We start from the raw sequence: 21,347 nt of genomic DNA, 5'->3' as shown, positions 1-21,347 counted from the left end.
AGTGTCATGGCCGCCTCGAGAGTCTAGTGAGTGTGCACCCGTGGTGGGGAAGGTGCCCAGCCCGCACGCGGAGGCCCAACGAAGTAAAGTTTCATCTCGGCTGTGGAGGCGACAGCTTCTCGGGTCCCTCGGCCATGGCGGCTTCCGGGAGTGGTATGGCCCAGAAAACCTGGGAGTTGGCCAACAACATGCAGGAAGCGCAGAGTATCGATGAAATCTACAAATACGACAAAAAACAACAGCAAGAAATCCTGGCGGCGAAACCCTGGACTAAGGAGTGAGGAGGTCCCTGGCGAGACGCAGGGGAGGGAAGGGATGGCGGGAGTTAAGAGACCCAAGAGGGGTGGAGTGGAGCGGGGTGGACAGCTTGGTTATCTGAGGGGCCGCGACAGACAGAACACCCGCCACAGTGGGTTTAGTCTGCCTTATCCGGGTCGGTAGAGCCTGACCCTCCACTGGGGCCCGCTTCGATTCCCCTTTCAGAAAATTCCTTTAACCGACTTGCCTCCGGGGGGTGTAAAGGGCTGATTTAGGATGTCACTTTCTCAACATGATTATTTTCATAAATCTCACACACTCTGTCTTGAACCTGGTGACTACATGCACCTTGTTGCAGCGTTCAGTGGATCCTAAACTGAAGAGCGAGGCTGTTTTCAGAAATCAAATTAGCAGGCCACTGATCTTTAAAAAAATAAAAAATAAATGAGCTCTTTAAGAGATTTTTTTTTAGCACTTTTTTTTCCTGTAACCATTTTAGAAACATACCAACTCCTTTACCAGTTCTCTAAAATACTACTACAACGATTCGTGTAAGCCAGGAATTATGAAATGGCTGTTTGCCCCCCTGCCAAATCCATGCATTTCTGGGATTGGTGACAAGTCAAGAAATTCTTTAAAGCAGATTGCATTCAGGAGAGTGAAAAAAAAAATCACAAAAAGGTGCTATCTAAACTAATCACCGTTTTCAGGGTTTTTGTTTTGTTAGCAAAGCTGGCTTTAACTATCAGTATATTCTATTTTCACGGTATGTATTGAGTACTTACAATGGGCCTGCCACTGGCCAGAAATTTTTCCTGTCATTTAATAATCATGACAACCCAGTCCTGTACTTTCATTCCTTCTCAGTAAATAAGAAAACAAGGAGGTACATTCAGACATTCACCTCATAGCATACTATAGCAATGAACAGACTGAAAATCTGTTCTCACGTGCTGAACTCAGGAGCGACAGACTGAAAATCAAGTCTCACAACTGTCACTTAAACCCTTGACTGCCCTTAGGAAACTGAAATATCTAAACTTATCTGTAAGATAAATATAAACCTAGCTATTGGTGATGTTATGTAGTAATTTATTAAGACGTTCTTGATGAACCATATGTAATAACAGCACAGTAATGGTTGTTTTTCTCTTTTTCCCCAGTAACAGACGAGCAAATTTTTAACTTATGTCTTGATTTCCAAGATCAAGTCTCAGTATCTTTCAGATTGTGGTTGAAATCTAGCAAGAGCTGGAAATAACACTCGGTTGCTTTCTCTAGGCAGGCATCCAAAAAGCCTTGGAGACACTGGGTGACCTGCATAGATTACCTGGTTGTTCCTAAAACTGCACATTTTAAATTGATGTAAATTGCCAACTTTCCTCACCATCTTTGGCTCTGATTATGTTCATTCGAACATGTAAGCTACATCAGTGATTTTTAAATATGCATGTTGTTCAAGAGTTTAATCACATACAATAGTGACAACCTCAAAATAGGAGTCATAGGGGAAGTGGGGGTGTTAGATCTACTTTCAGATGATATCAGAAGGAAGCCACATGCTTCAACACACTGAGAGGATGTTAAGAGGCAGGGTAATAAGGGTAATAACAGCACCTTAGATTTTAGTGTTTCCGGGACTGAACTAAACACTTCGTGTACTTTTCATACTAACTGTGAAATACCTATTTACAGAAATACCTATTTACACAGACATTAAGTAGCCAAGATTTAAACCTAAACAGATCGATTTCAGAGGCCACATTTGTAAAATTTAGGTCCTCCAGATCAGTAAAAGTGCTTGCTATTAAGCATGCAGATCTGAGTTCAAATCTCCAACGCCTATGTAAAAATCCATGCATGGATGTGTGTGTGTGTCAGCGTTTCATGGAAGGAAAGCAGAGACAGGAAGATCTGTAAGTCAGCATAGCCAAAACAATAAACTTCCAGTGAGAGTCTCTGTCTCAAGGAGATAAAATGGAATAAAATAAAGGAAAATGAATGGGCGTGGCAACACATGCCTTTAATCCCAACACTCAAAGCTCCAAGGCCTGCATGGTCTACAGAATGAATTCCAGGATAGCCAGGGCTATGCAGAGAAACCCTGTCTCAAACAAAAAGATAGAGGAAGACACCCAATACCCTGTTATCTCTATGTGCCATCTGGTGGCACACCAATCCATGTACCACACACAGTAATTAAATAAATAAATTTAAGTCAGAAATTTAGGCCAGAGAAAGTAATCAGAGAGATGATTATTCCATGTTAATGGAGGAAAAAAAAAACCTATGGAATTGATGATATTCCCTCCCTTCCATAGTAAATTTAAAATTTATCTCAGACTCTTCACTTTCCCCAAGGAGCGGGTGGGGAGTGGGGGTAACAACTTGTGACGTGTTATTTCCAGGCACCTTGTGCTTACTGATTTCTTTTTCCTCCCACATTCCACACTCCCATTACTGTAAATCCCTTCAGTACTCACTCTTTGTTTTCACAGAAACAGTCTTGAAATTGTACATTTCAGTAAGAACCTAATCACGCTGTGATCTTGTTTTGTAGTCACCATTACTTTAAATACTGCAAAATCTCGGCGTTGGCTCTACTGAAAATGGTAATGCATGCCAGATCAGGAGGCAACCTGGAAGTGATGGGCTTGATGCTCGGGAAAGTGGATGGAGAGACCATGATCATCATGGACAGTTTCGCTTTGCCTGTAGAGGGCACTGAAACCCGAGTAAACGCTCAGGCTGCTGCATATGAGTATATGGCTGCATACATAGAAAATGCCAAGCAGGTAAAAGTATTATTTCTTAGATTTTAGAACTCTAAGAGTCTCAAGATGACTTACGCATTTCTGAACTTAAAACTGTCCTTTTCATGTTAAATTTCACATTTTAAATTGAACAGTTTTTATGCAAAATACTAAAAGTCTGGTGAGATTTATAAAATAGGTGAGGGGGTGTCCTTCCCAAATAAATTTCCAGTCACTGTCAGTTGTGTTTAAACAAAAAATTGTAGGCTCAAGGTATAACTGGTGGTAGCTCATGCTTAGCATTCATAAGCCCTGAGTTCAGTATCTCCAGTACCCCTCAAAAAAAAAAGAAGGAGAAGTAGAAGAAGAAATTTAGGAATTAACTATTCCTAAGTAGAAGCCCAGCTACATAAATGGCAGTGCATCTATTAATGGACTGTGTAGGCAGACTTTTAAAAAAAAAAAAGCTAGCCGGGCAGTGGTTACGTATGCCTTTAATCCCAGCACTAGGGAGGCAGATCTCTGTGAGTCGAGGCCAACCTGACTTACAGAGCAAGTTCTAGGATAACGAGTGATAAACAGAGAAACCCTGTCTCAAAAATAAAAAAATTTAAAAAGCTATCAGAACTGGAGAGTGGCTAAAAGCACTGACTGCTCTTTCAGAGGACCCAGTTTCAATTCCCAGCACCCAGATATACATGCAGGCAAAACACCAATGTACATAAAATAAAATAAATTAACTTTTAAAAAGGCTATCCTGTGTATTTACTTACATGGAACAATTCCAGAATTGTTTGTTCAGTTTAAAAGATACATAGATAGCCAGGCAGTGGTGGCACACGCCTTTAATCCCAGCACTCGGGAGGCAGGGCCAGACAGATCTCTGTGAGTTCGAGACCAGCCTGGTCTACAGAGCGAGATCCAGAACAGGCACCAAAACTACAGGAGAAACCCTGTCTCTAAAAACCAAAAAAAAAAAAGATAATGCATCTATGTACAGATGTGTTTGTTAATCTGTAAAATATCTGTAAGGGTATATAAGATGCTAGAGGGATAATATCTAGGCTGAGAAACAGATGAGGGAAAAGATATGGGCAGGAGACTAAATATCCTTGTTCTTGTACCTTGATAATTTTTTACTGTACACATGTATCATCTGTTTAGAAATTCCTTAACTTCAAAGCAGCATATGTTGCACACTGTTATCAGACCACAGTGCTACATAAAGCCTGTAAAGGACAATGTGAGATTAAACCATACCTCAAGCAAGCTTTTTTGTTTCATGTGTTAGGTTGGCCGCCTTGAAAATGCAATTGGCTGGTATCATAGCCACCCTGGTTATGGCTGCTGGCTCTCTGGGATTGACGTTAGTACACAGATGCTTAACCAGCAGTTCCAGGAACCATTTGTAGCGGTAGTGGTAAGTACTTTTTTTTTTTTTTTAAAGAAGTAGGGTCTCAGCCGGGCGGTGGTGGCGCACGCCTTTAATCCCAGCACTCGGGAGGCAGAGGCAGGCGGATCTTTGTGAGTTCGAGGCCAGCCTGGTCTACAGAGTGAGTTCCAGGAAAGGCTCAAAGCTACACAGAGAAACCCTGTCTCGAAAAACCAAAAAAAAAAAAAAAAAAAAAAGAAGTAGGGTCTCTGCTTTTACACAGGACCCTGGTTTGATTCCCATCACCCACGTGGAGGCTCACAACCATCTGTAACTCCAGTTCCAGGATATCTGATGCCCTCCTCTGACCTCCAAGGACAGGAGGCAAGCATGTGGTTCACATACATACATTCAGGCAGTAATACATAGCATAAAAATAAATAAATCTAAGAACAGAGACAGGGGCTCATGTATTCCAAGCTGTCCTTTACTTCCTTGTTTAACTAAGTTGAACTCCTGATTCTCCCGCCTCTTTGTTCTCAGTGCTAGGATTAGAAATGTATACCGTCACATCTCTTTTGTAGTCCTTCTTTTATTTCAGTTTTAAATTTATTTTCTGTGTGGTTTTGGTTTTGTGTGTTTGTATCAGGAGCTGGGGGGGGAGATAGGCACGTGCTATGCCATGTGTGGAGGTCAGAAGAGAACATGGGGAGTCGGGTCTCTCCTTCCGCCATGTGGGTCTTGGGGATCAAACCGGGGTTCTCAGGCTTGGCAGCAAGCACTTTTACCCAGAGAACAATCTTAGTGGCTCCATTTTGTTGTTGTTGTTGTTGTTGTTGTTGTTTTTATGGTGCCTGGGGTCATCCTAGAGCCTTGCGGATGCTGGGTAAGAGCTCTCTGTCTACCACAAAGCTATATCCTCTCTGACCTCCACATGAAATAAACAAGGTGTAGTTTAAACTTGAAGATTTAATTGTATTTTTGAGTGTTTACACGGGTCTATGTGCACCACACACATGCCTGGTGCCTGTGGAGGCCACAGAAGGCGTTGGATCCCCTAGAACTCCTGGAGTTAGAGGTGGTTGGAAGCCACCATGTGAGTGCTGAGAACCAAACCTAAGTCCCTCTGCTGGAGCAGCAGGTACCCCTAACTGCTGAGCTATCTCTCCAGCCCTTAAAAGTTTAGATTTGGATTTGAGTTTATTTGATTGTTGTTGTTGGGGGAGGGGGAGAGAGAGGGTCTCTATTATGTAGCTTTGACTGTCCTGGAACTGGATATGTAAATCAGTCTGTCCTGGAACTCCCAGGGATCCACCTGTCTCTGCCTCCTGAGTGCTGGGATTAAAGGTGTACCCACACCCGGCTTATTTTGGTTTTTGTTTTTTCACAAAAAACGATTTTTATTAAGCTCCTCAAGATTTGCTAAAGAAAGCATACTGGAAAATTAAAACAGTATGGTAAGGATGATGCTCTGGTGTCAGTCTACCTAGGATGTTCTTAACTCCCCTGCATCTCACACTGCACCCCTGTAGGTGAGGTAATTCACAGAACCTTGGTCAGCTTCTCAGCTCCTAGGCCTTTAATGAGGGTTGACTGGAGAAGCAGAAATGGCTCGAACCTGTCCTCTTTTATGTCCAGAGTGTTTAGATGCAATCTAGGTTTTTTTGTTTTTTTGTTTTTTTTCGAGACAGGGTTTCTCTGTGTAGCTTTGCGCCTTTCCTGGAACTCACTTGGTAGCCCAGGCTGGCCTCGAACTCACAGAGATCCACCTGGCTCTGCCTCCCGAGTGCTGGGATTAAAGGCATGCGCCACCACCGCCCTGCACAATCTAGGTTTTAGGAGGAACTAGCAGTTGTTCATCTATTAAAGGGAGCAGATAGTTCCTCAGTTAATTCATTATTTATTTGTTTATTTATTGGGTTTTTTGTTTGTTTTGTCTTGTTTGGTTTTGGTTTTGGTTTTGGTTTTTCAAGATGGAGTTTCCCTGTGTAGCTCTGGCTGTCCTGGAACTCACTCTGTAGATCAGGCTGACTTTGAAACCACCTGCCACTGCCTCCCGAGTGCTGGGGATCAAAGGCGTGTGCCGCCGCCGCCGCCGCCGCCGCCGCCGCCGCCGCCGCCACCCACCTACCCCCCCCCCCCCCCACACACACACACACACACACACCCCGACTCGCTAGTTGGCTTGGTTTTAAAGACATGGTCTTGCCAAGTAGCATGCACAGCTTAAATAATACTAAACAAATATTCTTTGGTGATATAATAACTTGATTCTAATCTCTAAATTAACTGAAGTATTCCTATTTCGTTGAACTTTTCTAATTTTGGTTACTCTTTTCAGGTTGTTTGCTAGTTTTAGTGTCCATGTATGTAGTGCTATTTTACCTGTTTGTTTTGGGGTTTCTGGTGTTGACTCAGTGGAGTGTATGGTTTATGTTGACCAATATTAAGCATATATCTCTTGTAGATTGACCCAACCAGAACAATATCTGCAGGAAAAGTGAATCTTGGTGCCTTTAGGACATATCCAAAGGTAATTGGATGGAGGGGCTGTGAGGGGGCAGTCTGATGTAGTCTAGGCCAGCCTTGAACTTACTATGAAGCTCTGCCTCTGAAGTACTGGGATTACATATGCTGCCACCACAGAAGTGGGGTACAGGCACTGGTGTGCCCATCAGAAGACAACGTGAATGTCAGTCCTCTCCTTCCACCTGTCTGAGACAGGGTCTTGTACTTTTCCCTGCGCATGGCTGGCTAGGCAGCTAGCTTCTGTGGAGTGGATCTCCACCTCCACCTGACCATAGATAGCTAAGAGATGCAGATGTGCACTAACAAGCCCAGCTCTGTGTCGGTTCTGGGGTCTAAACTTAGCTTCTTACATTTAACCAGCCAGCTTTTTTTTTTCTTTTCAGTGCTAGGGGTATTAGGCAAGCACTCTACCCCTGAGCTATATGTGCAGCCTGTGTAGTATCTTTTTTGTGTGTAGAAGAATTTTCAAATACAAAATTGCAAACTACTATAGTCCATATCAAAAGATTACACATTTATGTTACATATTAATCTTGCCAAAGGGTTTTATTTATTAAGAAACATTTGTGTGCCCATAGCATTTTGACAAGCACTAGAGAAACCTGTTAAATCCATTTCCTTCCCTGAAGGGAGCCTGTAATCAGAAGTAGACACTAGCATAGGTACACAGCACCTAAGAACAAGAGGAACAAAGCTGTAAGCCAAGCTGCCCCTAGAGCAGCTAACGATGTTGGGGTCGAGTAGAAGCAATGCTTTCTAAGATTTGTTGTTTGGTTTTTAAGATAGGATCACACTCTATATAGCCCAGGCTCACTTGGAGCTGACTCCATAGACTGCTGGCCTCACAATGGCAGCAGTCCTTTTGTGTCTGCCTCCCAAGTACCGAAGTTAGCATGTGTGAGCCACCGGGCCCAGCCGTTATTAAAATATTGATGCTTACTATTTGGCTCTCCAGAATTTGGTCCTGTTGGAATATTTGTTTGCACTATAAAGATATGTTTCTGCCTAAGGTGCCTTCTGATTGGTTTAATAAAGAGTTAAATGTCCAATAGCTAGGTAGGAGAGACTAGGTGGGACTTCTGGGCAGAGAGAAAGAAACTGGGAGGAGAAATCTAAGCACATGGATTTGCCAGCGAGAGACAGAGAGGAAACAGGACGTGCAGGATGGAAGAGAGGTAACGCCACATGGCAGAATGTAGATTAGTATAAATGCGTTAATATAAGTTATAAGAGCTAGCTGAGACAAGCCTAAATTAAAAGACCAAGTTTTCATAATTAATAATAAGTTTCCATGTTGTTATTTGTGAGCAGGCGGCCAGCGACAGAGCTTGCTACGTGGTCCCATACTTAACATGGTCCCATACTTGACATGGTCCCATACTTGACATGGTCCCATACTTGACATGGTCCCATACTTGACATGGTCCCATACTTGACATGGTCCCATACTGGAGAAGCTGCAGAGTAAAAGGAAGGGCTTGGCTTTGTGTCATTTTCGCTTTTCTGTTTTCTGTTTTTGTTTAGGGCTACAAGCCTCCTGATGAAGGCCCTTCTGAGTACCAGACTATCCCACTTAATAAGATAGAAGACTTCGGCGTGCACTGCAAACAGTGAGTAATTGAACAGTTGTGGGGGCTACGGATATGACACAAGAGCAGAGAGCTTGCCTGTAATTCCCAAGGCCCTGAGTTCAACCCCAGCACCAAAACTCAGAAATCATTCAGCTGAAGACTTTTATTTCACACATGAGAAAGTCTCAGACAAAATGCACTTCATACTATATAGTGCCTTTAAAATACTAATAAAAAGATAGGAATTTAGGATAATGCTCAGTTTAATAATTATTTTTATTTATGTTTATTCTTCAATAATTATTTTTAATCTAGCTCATTGTCTTGCAAATAATCATGAACATTTTTTTATTGTACAAGATACTCAGTCCATAACAAAATTAACAATTGAGACATATACCGGGTAAAGCTTGACAGTAACATGTTTGCTGCCCTTAAAATACACCATTTGGGGATGGCAAGATGGATGGCTCGGTGAATAAAGGTGTTTGATGCCAAGGCTGACCACCTAAGTTCAATCCCCAGGACCTGTACAGTGGAAAGCAAGGATTTATTCCTGCCAATTGTCCTCTGACTTCCACATGGTACATTCATCCACACTTATGCACACACATGATAAATAAGTATGATTTTTTGAATGCCCGTTTTTCACTTAGCAAAGACTTTTCTCCAAATTAAAAAAGCCAGTGAGGGCAGTTTGTCATACTTTCTAAATATATCTCACCACCTTTTCTACTGCCACATTCACCCAAGCTACTCCATCTGAAGCCCAAGCATAGCTAGCACTCAATACACAACTAGTCTGCCCGTGTCTGCCCTTCACCCCTAAAGATGAATCGGCTGGACTGGTTCTGTTAAAATGTATGTCAGAGCATGTCTTCCCCTCAGAAGGATGTTCCAGCTTACCAAGAATCCTAAGGTTCTTACAAGATCCCTAAGCCTCACAGACTGCACAGCCCTGTGATCTGGTCCCTGATCATCTCTCACCATTGAAGTTTAGCCCGGCTGGGCTATCCTTGCCATTTGTCAGATGAGCTGCTGACATTGCTCCTCATTTTCATGTGGCTCACGAACTGCTGTACATGAGGGTCTATTTCCAGACAACCTTAACAGAAAACGTTCTTGATCACTTTGTCTCAAACAGCACCTCCTGTAACTTAGCACTGTCACCATGGGATGGTTTTTGTTCCTTGCTGTTGAACAGAATTACTCACTGCTATGTCCTTGCATTTAAAGTCGGGCATAGCACATAGAAAGGTGGGCACTTTTTAAATGTTGCTTAAATAAATGAGTGGTTCTCTAAAGTCCTTTTTCTCTATCTCTTATCCCTCCTTGAAGGACTATCTTGACTGCCATGTGCTGCTACTGCTCATCATGCACTACCAAATCTAAGGGGCAGTTCCCTTTTCTGTTTTCTCTGATATGGATCAGCTTCAGAACCTCATGTATGCTACTCAGGTTCTCTACCACTGAGCTCCACCCTATCCTCCCCAAATCTGTTTAAAATGTAGAATCTGATAGGCTAAATATTTAAGCACATACTAGATAAGATGTTTAATATATACCTATGTAGACTCAACAAAGTAAAAACACTGCAGATAGATTCCTTATAGCTTGTCTAGATGTTGGTTTATTACAGTGTACAAATTATATATTACTAAGTTTCAATTTGAAATTTGTATGTGCATATGATGTATTTGATCATCCTAGTCATTCCTATTACCCTGTCTCACCCTCTCACTCCTGTTGATCCCTTTTCCTCTTCCCAACTCGTCAAAAGTAAAAACTCTTGATGACAGCCCGACAGTCGTGGCACATGCCTTTAATCCCAGCACTCGGGTGACAGAGACAGGTGGATCTCTGTGAGTTCGAGGCTAGCCTGGTCTACAGAACGAGATCCAGGACAGGCACCAAAACTACACAGAGAAACCCTGTCTGAGGGGGAAAAAGAAACTATTGATGACAGTTCTTCCCCAGCAGCCTATATAACATCTTCCAGCATTATGAGGGCTAGCCAGCAAGAAGCATCTGTACCCAGTTTCTGCTTGATTTCTCTGTGTCCTATGTCTTAGCTATTTTTCTATTGTCATGACAAAACATCATAACACAGTCAACTTATTTTTTTTTTAATTTTTTTTTAAGATTTATTTATTATGTATACAGCATGTGTGCCTGCAGGCCAGAAGAGGGCACCAGATCTCGTTACAGATGGTTGTGAGCCACCATGTGGTTGCTGGGAATTGAACTCAGGACCTCTGGAAGGGCAGTCAGTGCTCTTAACCTCTGAGCCATCTCTCCAGCCCCACAGTCAACTTATAAAATAAAGCATTTAATTTGTGGCTCTTGGTTCCAGAGAATTAGTCCATGGTGATCATGGTAGGGAGCATGGCAGCAGGCAGGCATGGGACTGGAGCAGTAGCTGAGAGCTTATGTCTGATCCACAAGTGAGAGGCAGAGGGAAAGAGAGAGAGAGAACTGGGAATGGCATGGGCTTTTGAAATCTCAAAGCCCACCCCAGTGACACACCTCCTCCAACAAGGCCACACCTCCTAATCTTTTCCAAACAGGTCCAGCCACTAGGGACCAAGCCTATGGGGGCCATTCTCATTCCAGCTGCTGCATCCTGTGACCAGAGTGTGATGTCTTCATCAATGGGAGCTTTGATGAAGGTTTTAACTTATAAAACCTTGATGGAAATCGAATGCAGATGTTTGATTTGGTTTGTCCTTGAAGTCCTAGGCACTGAAACCAGGACTTCGTAGTTCTATAGCACTCTGTCACTAAGCTACTCCCCGGCCCTCAGGAGTTCTGTTTGGTTAGTTGATTTGGTTTAGTTTGGTTTTTGGTTTACAAGGTCTATACATAGCCCTGACTGTCATGAAATTCACTATGTAGACCAGGCTGGCCTTGAACTCACAGAGATCTTGCTTGCTTCTGCAAGGTTCTGACTGTTAAGGTTAAAGAGGTATGCAACCATGCCCAGCTCCTCAGGGGTTTTTAACTAGCCTATATTTTATTAACATTATAAACAAACTGTTTAAATATTCAATGAGAGACAGGAACAGATAAGACCCCAACATAGCTTTCTGAGTTTCTCACACATAATTCTGCTCTTGCTAATTGTCCAGCCAAACTAGTGTACTTTTATTTTATATCTGTGTGCGTGCCATGGTACAGGTGTGGAGAGGTGCCATGGTACACGTGTGGAGAGGTGCCATGGTACACGTGTGGAGAGGTGCCATGGTACACGTGTGGAGAGGTGCCATGGTACAGGTGTGGAGAGGTCACAGGACAACTTCTGTGGAGTCTCTTCTCTCTTTCTACCTTTATGTCTTTATTTGGGTCCCAGGGATCAAACTCGGGACTCCAGGCTTTGCACAGCAAATGCTTACTGGCCGAGCCGCCTCACCAGCCCACTAAAGACTTTTGTAAGCATTACCTTGGACTTCTCAGGCAGTTCTGGCTCCAAATGACCAATTGAGTTCTTTTCTGAAGTTGGGTTTTTTGTCGTAGTTGTTTTTTGGTTGGTTGGTTGGTTGGTTTGGTTTGGTCTTTTGAGACAGGGTTTCTGTGTGTAACAGCTCTGGCTGTCCTGGAACTCACTATGTAGACCAGGCTAGTCTTGAACTCACAGAGATACACCTGCCTCTGCCTCTGCCTCCCAAGTGCTGGGATTAAAGGTGTGTGCCACCACCTCCTGACAGAGTTCTTCTACTCTTGAGAGAACTTGTATCTCTAGTGTAGTGGTAGGTGGCTGTTTTATATGTACACTGTAGCAGCAATCACTCTTGGTGAGTATTTTTTATCATATTTAACTTTCATTTGTATGATGAGTTTCTCAAAATGAGGAAGCTTCTTGTGCTTCCTTATATCCATTGGTTTATAGAACCTGCTAAAAGATGTAAGTATCTATTACTTTAAAAAATAAGGTCAGTCATGGCCACACACACCTTTAGTCCCAGCACTTAGGAGGCAGAGGTAGGGGGATCTCTGTATATTCAAGACCAGCCTGGTCTGCATAGTGAGTACCAGGCCAGCCGGGACTATATATCAAGACCTTGTCTTTCAATAATAATAATAATGTGTTTTTCAGACATTTACCTAAATTTCCCTTGGTACTTCATGATTATAAATGAACCACCTTTCAAAGCAATAGAAATTCTTCTAGGCACCTTAGGACCTACTTTAAGGTATACTTTTCAAAAAGCATGAGAGCCTAACTAAAGAAAGGAAGACGTGGGAGGTCTGTGTGTCATTTCTAGTATTTTTACAAAGATTGAAAAACTTATAGCTGACCCTAGAGCTCATTGAGCTCAGCCTGTTATACAGAATTGGTGAACTTGATACCATGAATCTACACGTCATTTAGGAATTCTGATTGTTACTAGCTTGGAAATTTTGGGGCACTACAAAAGTAAATATGTATATGTTGTATGTAAATATGTAAATATAATGCCTTTAAATATATACATACATACACACACACACACACACACACACACACACACACACACACACACACCACAAGAAAGGTTTGTGGACAGATTTAGAGCCACACTACCTGAAGACAAAGGAACGTGTTGTTCAACTATATGATTATTCAAATATAAAATATAATTTAAGTATAACCAAGACTTCTATGAAATGTAACAGTGTATTTTTTTCATTTGCCAAATGTGTACTTTTGTTTCGTAGATATTATGCCTTAGAAGTCTCATATTTCAAGTCCTCTTTGGATCGTAAACTACTTGAGCTTTTGTGGAATAAATACTGGGTGAATACCCTGAGTTCCTCTAGCTTGCTTACTGTAAGTACTGTACTTGTTTCATTTGAATTTTGGTGTTTTTGGGTTGTTTTGTTTTGTTTTGTTTTGTTTTGAGATAGTCTTACTCAGAAGCCCAAGTTGGACTCAAACACTTGAAGGTCAGAGGACAACCCAGAAGTGTCAGTTCTGTCCTTGTATGAGGGTCCCAGGGATCAAACTCGGGTCATTAGGGCCCAGCAGCAAGCACCTTTTCACACTGAGCCATCTCACTGGTCCCTGGTTTCAGGTGCTTAATTGTTGGGATTATAGGCAAGTGCTATTCCACTTGACTAATCTGAATTTTAACCAAGCTACAAAAGCTGTTTAAGATTTGAAACTCATTTCACAGAAAGGCACAACATCAAGGCTAGAACTGGTTTCTGCACCAAGCTAGATGTGGATACTAGGCAATCCAAATGGGTGTCATGGACCAGAGAGACTGTCTTAGTGAAGGATTTTATTGCTGTGAAGAGACACCATGACCACGGCAACTCTTGTAAAGGAAAACATTTAATTGGGGTGGCAGTTTGCAGTTTCAGAGGTTCAGTCCATTGTTATCATGGCAGGAAGCATGGCAGCATGCAAGCAGACATGGTGCTGGCTACATCTTGACCAGAAGGCAGCAGGCAGTCGACTGAGACACTGGGTGGTATTCTGAGCATAAGCCTCAAAGCCCACTCCCACAGGGACACATTTCCTCCAACAAAGCTAGGCCCACTCCAACAAAGCCTACCTCCTAATAGTGCCACTCCCTATGAGATTATGGGGGCCAGTTACCTTCAAACTACCAGAGACCAAATGTAACGTCAAATAGAATGCCCAGTTGGGGTGAGATCTGCTTGTGCCTTAAAGAGATTCGTAGAGGAAAAAACAAAAAGACTGTTTTTGTTGACTCAGATAGCAAATATATCTCTGACACATAACACAGTGTCAACATGTTGGTCGCAACCCCACAGGGGCCACATATCAGATATTTGCATTATGATTCATAATAGTTGCAAAATTATAGTTACGAAGTAGCAATGAAATAATTGTATGGTTGGGGGTCACCAACATAAGGAACTGTATTAAAGGGCCCCCGCATTAGGAAGGTTGAGAAGCACTGATACAGTTAGAAATAACAGATAGCGAATAAAGGAAGGACACCACGTGAGTGAGTGAGGTCTAGGAGTAGAGCTTTCCTGGGCACAGTTAGGTTCTCATTCAAGTGATGTTGTGAAGTCACAGCTTTCAGCTTTGTGAGGTTCATATTCAGGCCTCATTTTGAAAGCAGATGGCAGCTTTACTTCTGACCTCATGGCCTTGGTGCTTAATGTTCAGAAGACAAAAACCAGCGTACACGTCTCTGAATACTCTGCACTGTCTCCTGTGTTTGCTCCGCTTTGCTTACATCACATGCTTGTCCTTCAGACATGCCGTGGGCCAGAGCAATGAGTTTGATGAGTGGGCCAAGGCAAGGGCTCACTGCTGGGCTGGAGTAAAAACAACTGTTTCAGGAGCATGGACATTAAGATGGGAAATAGGTCCTGAAATCTGAAGATCATTACAAATACCAGGCAAAGAAAAACATTAACTCAGTCTTTCCCGATATGTCATTGAAATCTACTGTGGGTAGATGGATAGATATTTAATAGGTATAGATTTAGAACTTAGGCGCAGCTTTGTTTCCTGTGGTCTAGATTACCTTGCAGTTGCTCTGTCCCCACCTCTGAGTGCTGGGATTGTAGGCATGTGCATCACATCCAGTTGTAGTGGCCGAGCCTTGCTGTACAATGGTGGCAGTGGCATTGGCACGGTGTCACTAAGTAAACTAAGGGACTTTACATAAAGCAGTTAGCAATGAAGTCTTGATAAATAATTACTAGTGTTCTGCTTGGTGCATTATATTCTTGGAAAGACTCACTTGAGCCTATTTATTAATATTTTAAACATAATTTTGACAAGGTTTGTGTTCTTACTAGAAGTACCAGAATTAAAAAGAGAGCAAGCTGGGCACAGTGGCACATGTGTATAATGCCAGTCTTTGGGACTGGAGAGTTTGAGTCAAGAGGACCAGGAGTTCCAGGTCTTCCTTACCACACTCACTGTAAGCTTGAGGCCAGCCTAGGCCACTTGGGACCATCTTGTTTTAAACAAAAATCAAGGAAGAAAGCAGTGATAATAGCAAATATTATGTCTCCTGTGTGCCAAGTGCTGCTAAGTGTCCTATGTCCGTTGTTTCCTTAGAGACAAGTATACTTACAGGCACACATGACACCTGGTGACAGGGAAGGAAAACACTAAGACAACAGAAGTAAACGCCTGTCCCTGTACTCCAGCATTGGAACAAGCGTACATTACAAAGTGCCTTAACCACTGAGCTGCCTCGCAAGCCTGACAAAAAGCTTTGCTGTGTGTGTAGCCTTGACCAGCCTGGAGCTCACACTGCAGTCAGTACTGCCTTGATTACATTTACAGTTGCCAGTTTTAGACGAAAACTTTAAAGAAGGATATAACAACCTTTTTAAAACATTACAGTTAGCAAGGCATGGTGGTATACACCTGTAATCGAGCCTGAGCTATTTGATACCCTGTCTCAAAACAAATAAAATGAGAATGTTACAGTTAAGCCTGGGGATGCAGTTTGGTGGTAGAATGTGCTTGCCTAGCTTGTATAAGACCCTAGATTCAATCCCTAGCATCAGACATGACACAGATATACAAGTCGATAGTATATATAGTAGATAGTGATATATATATCACTTAAATGTATGTATGTAACTTTCAATATTTTTCAATTTATGAAATACACAGTATATGTAGTATTAAAGAAAAATGGTATGTGTAATAGATTTCTCAAATGTAGGTATGAAAGAGGGCATATAACAATACTCTAATAAAAACAGTCACAAAACTAGAAAACAATTATTAAGCCTTTCTTAGGTGCCCTTGACAGTCCTAACAGTTTTAGGTAGAAATCATTGCCACTCTCTTCCATTTTCAAGAGATCCAGGAGGTGTGCATTCAGGCGTCCCTACCAACCTGCACCAAGGTCAGAACTTTGTCTCGCAAGGGCATTCCTCAAAGCTTTCATAATAACAAAACTTGATTTAAGCAAAGGAGAAAACTACACATTCAATCTTCAAATTATTTTTTAAAAATCTAGAATCAAATTGATAGATTTTAGGAGCAGTTTTTACAGCTATGAACTAACTTCACTATCTATCCTTTCTATCTTTATATTATTTATAAAGAAAACGTTAAATTAATTTATACAGAGAGGCAGAGGGGGGAGGAATCTCTTGAGTTGGAGGCCAGCCTGGTCTACAGGGCAAGTTGTAGAACAGCCAGGACTACTCAGAGAAACCCTGTCTTAAAAAAAAATCATTGAGTTTTTATCAGGGACTAAGGGGGTCCAGCCTCTCAATAGTCCCCTCCCAGGGTCCGGGAAGAATCTACAACCAGCTGATAATTTAATCTTTGAGGATAAGAAATGAATCTATGTACACGAAACTCCTTAGTCCATACACTTCATTATTCTGTGTCAGTTCTCTCTCTACACAGCTTCTATTCTGCTCCCGTGCCTAGCTCCTTTCTTGCCTGATTTCTCTCTACATTTATCTGCTGTCCCCTCTAAGTTCTGTCTTAATTCTCCTTAGTTCCGCCCCATCTAGGTTCTCATCCATCTAGTTCCTTCCCATCTTAGCTCCTCTCCCATCTCCTTCTTTCTCATCTTGTTCTTCCTCATCTGGCTCTTCCTCATCTTCCACTTTGTTCCTCTAGTACTCTCTTTTAGCCCTTCAATCTAGGTCTTGCTCTCCAGTTCTTACCCATCTAGTTCTTCTGTTCTCTTTTCTCTGTCTTGTCTCAAGTTCTGTAGTTAAAATCCTCCTTCTCCCTCTCAGTTCTCCCACTCTCCCCCGTTCTCTAGGGTATTCAGTTCTAAACCCACGCCATAGCAATCCTCTGCCTGAGCAAGGTCACCAGGCTTGAATTCTTACAGGGTCATAAAAGCAGCTAAGAATTTTCCTCAGGCAGTGGCCGTCAGGCTTTCTATTACAACCCAGTATGGGAGTGGTAAAAGAGGAGGTCAACTGAGTGCTGATGACGGGTTAGCATATCATAAAGGGGATCTGTGTGCTCAGTCTACATTCCTAGAAGTAGTTCGGTAAGAAGTTAGGGGTCTATAAAGTTAGTAAGGCTGTAAGAAAGGGGGGTCCGAGCTAAATTGTGTAAAGCTTCTACTTAAGGTCCACCTGACCTAGGCGGTATCATCTTGTGGAATTTACCTTAAATCAGGAGACTAGCATGTGGTGGTCTGGACTGTTATTTCTGGTTGTCCTTGAAAGTGGCTAAGGGAGATATCTGATTCCATTGCTGAAAGGGGAGAAATGGCTGGGCTGGGGGGAAGGAAGTCTTTCCTGAGGCTGTTCTCCAAATACCTGGAATGTCTATGTCCAAAGAGTGATCAGTCCACACTGTTAGCAATTCTTAGGGAAAAATCAATTGGGAAAACTATGAAGGCACATATGATTTTCATCACAGAAGACAGCTGATCTATAACAAGCCAAATAACACCAAAAGCTCCTTGGAATTTGCCTCCCTCCAAAGGAATTCCTTGATCCCTTCAGGTAGTGGCTTTGCCATAACCAGCTGAGTTCTTATAATATATTTCTGCAGCCCATAGCCAGGTATAGTGGTACACACCTTTATTCCCAACACTGGGAAGCAGAAACAGGCAGATCTCTGTGAGTTCAAGGCCAGCATGGTTTATATAGCAAGTTCCAGGCCAGGCAGAGCTACACAATGGGACTCTGTCTCAAAAAAACAAAAAACAAAAACAAGTGTGTGGGGGGTGGGTAGGTGTTTGGGCGGCAGGGGTGAGGAGCTGGGCAGAATGGGTGGTCTACCTGTAGTTCCAGCTACTCAACAGAGTAGGGCCAACTTGGACAACTAGCAAGACCCTATCTCAAGACAAGTTCAAAGGCTATGAGTATAACTCTGTAGTAGATTGCTTGCTTTGTATGTACATGATCCCTGAAGGCAGTCTTAGCCCTGGGAAAAAAACAGTTATTTTTCATGGTGACCTTGTGTTGCACAGTGACATGATGCCATTTTCTCCACAGAATGCAGACTATACCACTGGCCAGGTATTTGATTTGTCTGAAAAATTAGAGCAGTCAGAAGCCCAGCTGGGACGAGGGAGTTTCATGTTGGGTTTAGAAACCCATGACCGGAAGTCGGAAGACAAACTTGCCAAAGCTACTCGAGACAGGTAAGCATCTGTGTGCGGGGTCCTGCCCCGGCTCTCCTCTCAGATCTGCAGATGGTAAGTCCTGATTCCTGTGGTTAAGTTAGGTACAACTCAGGATGCTGCCTGAGTATTATCTGCTTGGACCTTTAAAAAGTCATGTGAAAATTTTAAATTGACGCTTTGAAATTTTAGGAGACATTAGACAAAATAGAAAGCTCAGCTCAAAGACCTAGGAATATCATAGGAAATGCCAAGTCACCCTTTATAGGGCTAGCCACACAGTGTACAAGGAAAGCTGGCCCCTGACTAGATCTTTTTTTGGGGGGGAAGGCTTACAAAGGCATGTTTACCCTTTTCCTCAACTAAATATTTTCTGAAGAATTAAGATTTCTTAAATTTGCCAGATTTCAGATTCCAGAATATCATGGAAAAGATTCTCTCTCTTAAGTCTTTGAACTAAAATTATTCTTTCTGCAATATTGTAGTATCCCATGTTTTACTTCCTAATTATTTCCTTGGGCTGTGATCTCTGATAACTTAGGAGATAAGAATGTGGCTCTCTGATGCACAGACTGTATGGGGTTGAAAAGACTGACATTTACTGCTACAGAAACTTGAGTTTTCATGTAATACAGGCAGAAGGAAGAGAAAGAACATTTGGGCAGCTGTAAGCTGAGTCGTTGGTGTCTATTTTGACATTGTGCTGTAGGGCTTGGGGGCTCTTATGTCAGCTCACTAGTCCATTTCCACTCTTGGGGTGACTTCTCTGCTTTTCTCCTAAGTTGTTTCTATTCCTTGCCAACCTGCAAAGACAAAACTTTCCTCCATCTCCTCCTGCTGCCTGCCAGGATTCCCACCCACACTATGTTTTTGTCTTTCACTCACTCTAATAAAATCATCTTTGAGCGTAAAACAAACAAGCAGAAAAGATGGTTCTTTAGGAAGAAGGGAGGAGGGAAGATGACGTTTATCCTGCCACTGGAGTCTTGCTGGAGTCGCCTGATGTTAAAGTGCCTCGTGCTCATTATGGTAGAGAAGTAGCTCAGCGGGGCGGCACTTTCCTGTCCTCACAGGGCTCTGGTTCCATCCCTAGCACCACAAACCAAAACAAGAAACCTGCCTTCCTCTCCATGGGCTTTCAGAAGGTAGAGTGGCCGGACCCTGGGTTTGGCTCTCTGTGTGTAGAAGTCATAATTGTATCTACATCTGTGCTTTCAGTGCTGGGCACAGGTCTGTGGCCTTGCTCCTGCTCCACCACTGGGCCACATCCCCAGCCAGTTCCTTATGAAGTAACAGTTCCCTTACAGAAGTCTTTTCCTTTGTTTGTTTGTTACTTTGGGGGCTGGAGAGGGTCTGTCTATTCGTTTTGGATTTTATTTATTTTGTTGTTATTGTCTTTTTCCTCACAGGAATTCTTCATTTTTGTAACAGCAACAACAAAGTAGGAAGGTCAAGGGTAGTAATAGAAAATAGAAAACTTCCTCTGGGAATTACTTTAATAACAAGTTAACTCTTCTGAAGATTGGTGGAGTTTGGTCATTGGTTTTGCTTGTTTGTTTCGATTTTGTTTTCTCATTTCTGAAATCTTAAATCCTTCATCCACTGGCCTGACCTTCAACTCTCTAGAGAATGTTTATAGTTATTTTGGGAAACAAAATTCTTTAAAATTTTTTTCTTTAATTATTCTGAGGAAAAACAGATTTTAAAAATTCTTTTACATTGAGTGTGTGTGTGTGTGTGTGTGTGTGTGTGTGTGTGTGTGTGTGTTCACTTCCAGGCATGCATGTGGAGTTCAGAGGGCAGTTGGTGGGATCTGTTCACCCTTCCTCCACTTGGGATTCTGAGGATCTAACTCAAGTGGTCAGGCTTAGAACCTTCACCCAAATGAGCCAGCCGTCTTGCAACCCCAGGAATGATATATTTTAATATAACACTGTAATCAGTGTATAATTATTAAATATTACTGTGTAGATACATAATGACTGTATAGTTCTAGTTGCCTGCAGAAACAGAATTTTTCCCAAAGCCACTGAGTAGCAAAATGAACTGTTATGAATTATATCAAAGTTTAAATAGTTACTCTTTTATGAAGGGTCTAGTCAGCAGTGAAACACTTAACAGGCAAAGTAGAAAATTTTTTTAAAAGTCACAAAGAAAAAATTGGCATGGTTTGAAGAATGTGAATCAAACTGAATCATCCTTGGGCATTCAAGGATGGCCATGAAGGGACAAGTGGAACGTCTGAAGTGGCTTTCGGTTCACAACATTATGTGTTTCTTCTTTGCAGCTGTAAAACTACCATAGAAGCCATCCACGGATTGATGTCTCAGGTTATTAAGGACAAACTGTTCAATCAAATTAACGTCGCTTAGTTACCACTGAGGACTTTTTCCTGAAAGCTGACATATGGAAGGGACAGCAGCTCCAGTAACACTTTTAAACCAGTTACCAAAACTCGGACTAGAAGACTAAGGTGCTGTGCGTGTCTTGAGTATTAGCACTGTAATAAAACTCTATCACATGAAACCATCCTTGTGTGATTTTGTGGGCCAGGTTGCTTTTGGTGCTCTTGCTTATGGGAGGAAAACCATACTAGATCTTTGCTGTGTTTCAGAGTCCTGGCTCTCAAAGTAATCAGAGACTCTCATCGTTTCATCACACGATGGTCAGAAACTTCTCAGGTTTTCTTACACCTTCTCTGTCAGTAAAAATATAATTTTAAAACAAACAAAAAGGGTCTCATTGCAGAGCCCTGACTGACTGAGTCTCGATAGGTAGCCCAGATTGGCCTCAAAAAAATCGCAGCCGTCCTCCTGCTCGGGCAAAT

At 42.3% G+C, this 21,347-nt stretch overlaps 1 protein-coding gene across 2 annotated transcripts; it reads left to right on the top strand.

Annotated features, from left to right (window-relative positions):
• The first annotated feature begins 2 nt into the window (after positions 1-2).
• Cops5 (COP9 signalosome subunit 5) lies at positions 3-21,049 on the top strand. 2 transcript variants are annotated; one of them, XM_052715161.1, is made up of 8 exons: positions 3-277; positions 2,819-3,053; positions 4,303-4,431; positions 6,851-6,916; positions 8,437-8,522; positions 13,179-13,290; positions 18,393-18,541; positions 20,808-21,049. In XM_052715161.1, the coding sequence occupies exons 1-8, from the start codon at positions 135-137 to the stop codon at positions 20,890-20,892; spliced, it is 1,005 nt and encodes a 334-aa protein (XP_052571121.1). In that variant the 5' UTR covers positions 3-134; the 3' UTR covers positions 20,893-21,049. The 2 variants fall into 2 exon arrangements, with proteins under 2 accessions (XP_052571121.1, XP_052571122.1); XM_052715162.1 differs by having other exon boundaries at positions 171-285.
• The last annotated feature ends 298 nt before the right edge of the window (positions 21,050-21,347 follow it).

Source organism: Peromyscus californicus, unplaced genomic scaffold, assembly GCF_007827085.1.
Source record: "Peromyscus californicus insignis strain IS unplaced genomic scaffold, ASM782708v3 Scaffold_5__1_contigs__length_169319896, whole genome shotgun sequence".
NCBI classification, from domain to species: Eukaryota; Metazoa; Chordata; class Mammalia; order Rodentia; family Cricetidae; genus Peromyscus; species Peromyscus californicus.
The sequence above is the reverse complement of the archived record's forward strand: the minus strand, read 5'-3'. Positions and strand labels throughout refer to the sequence as shown.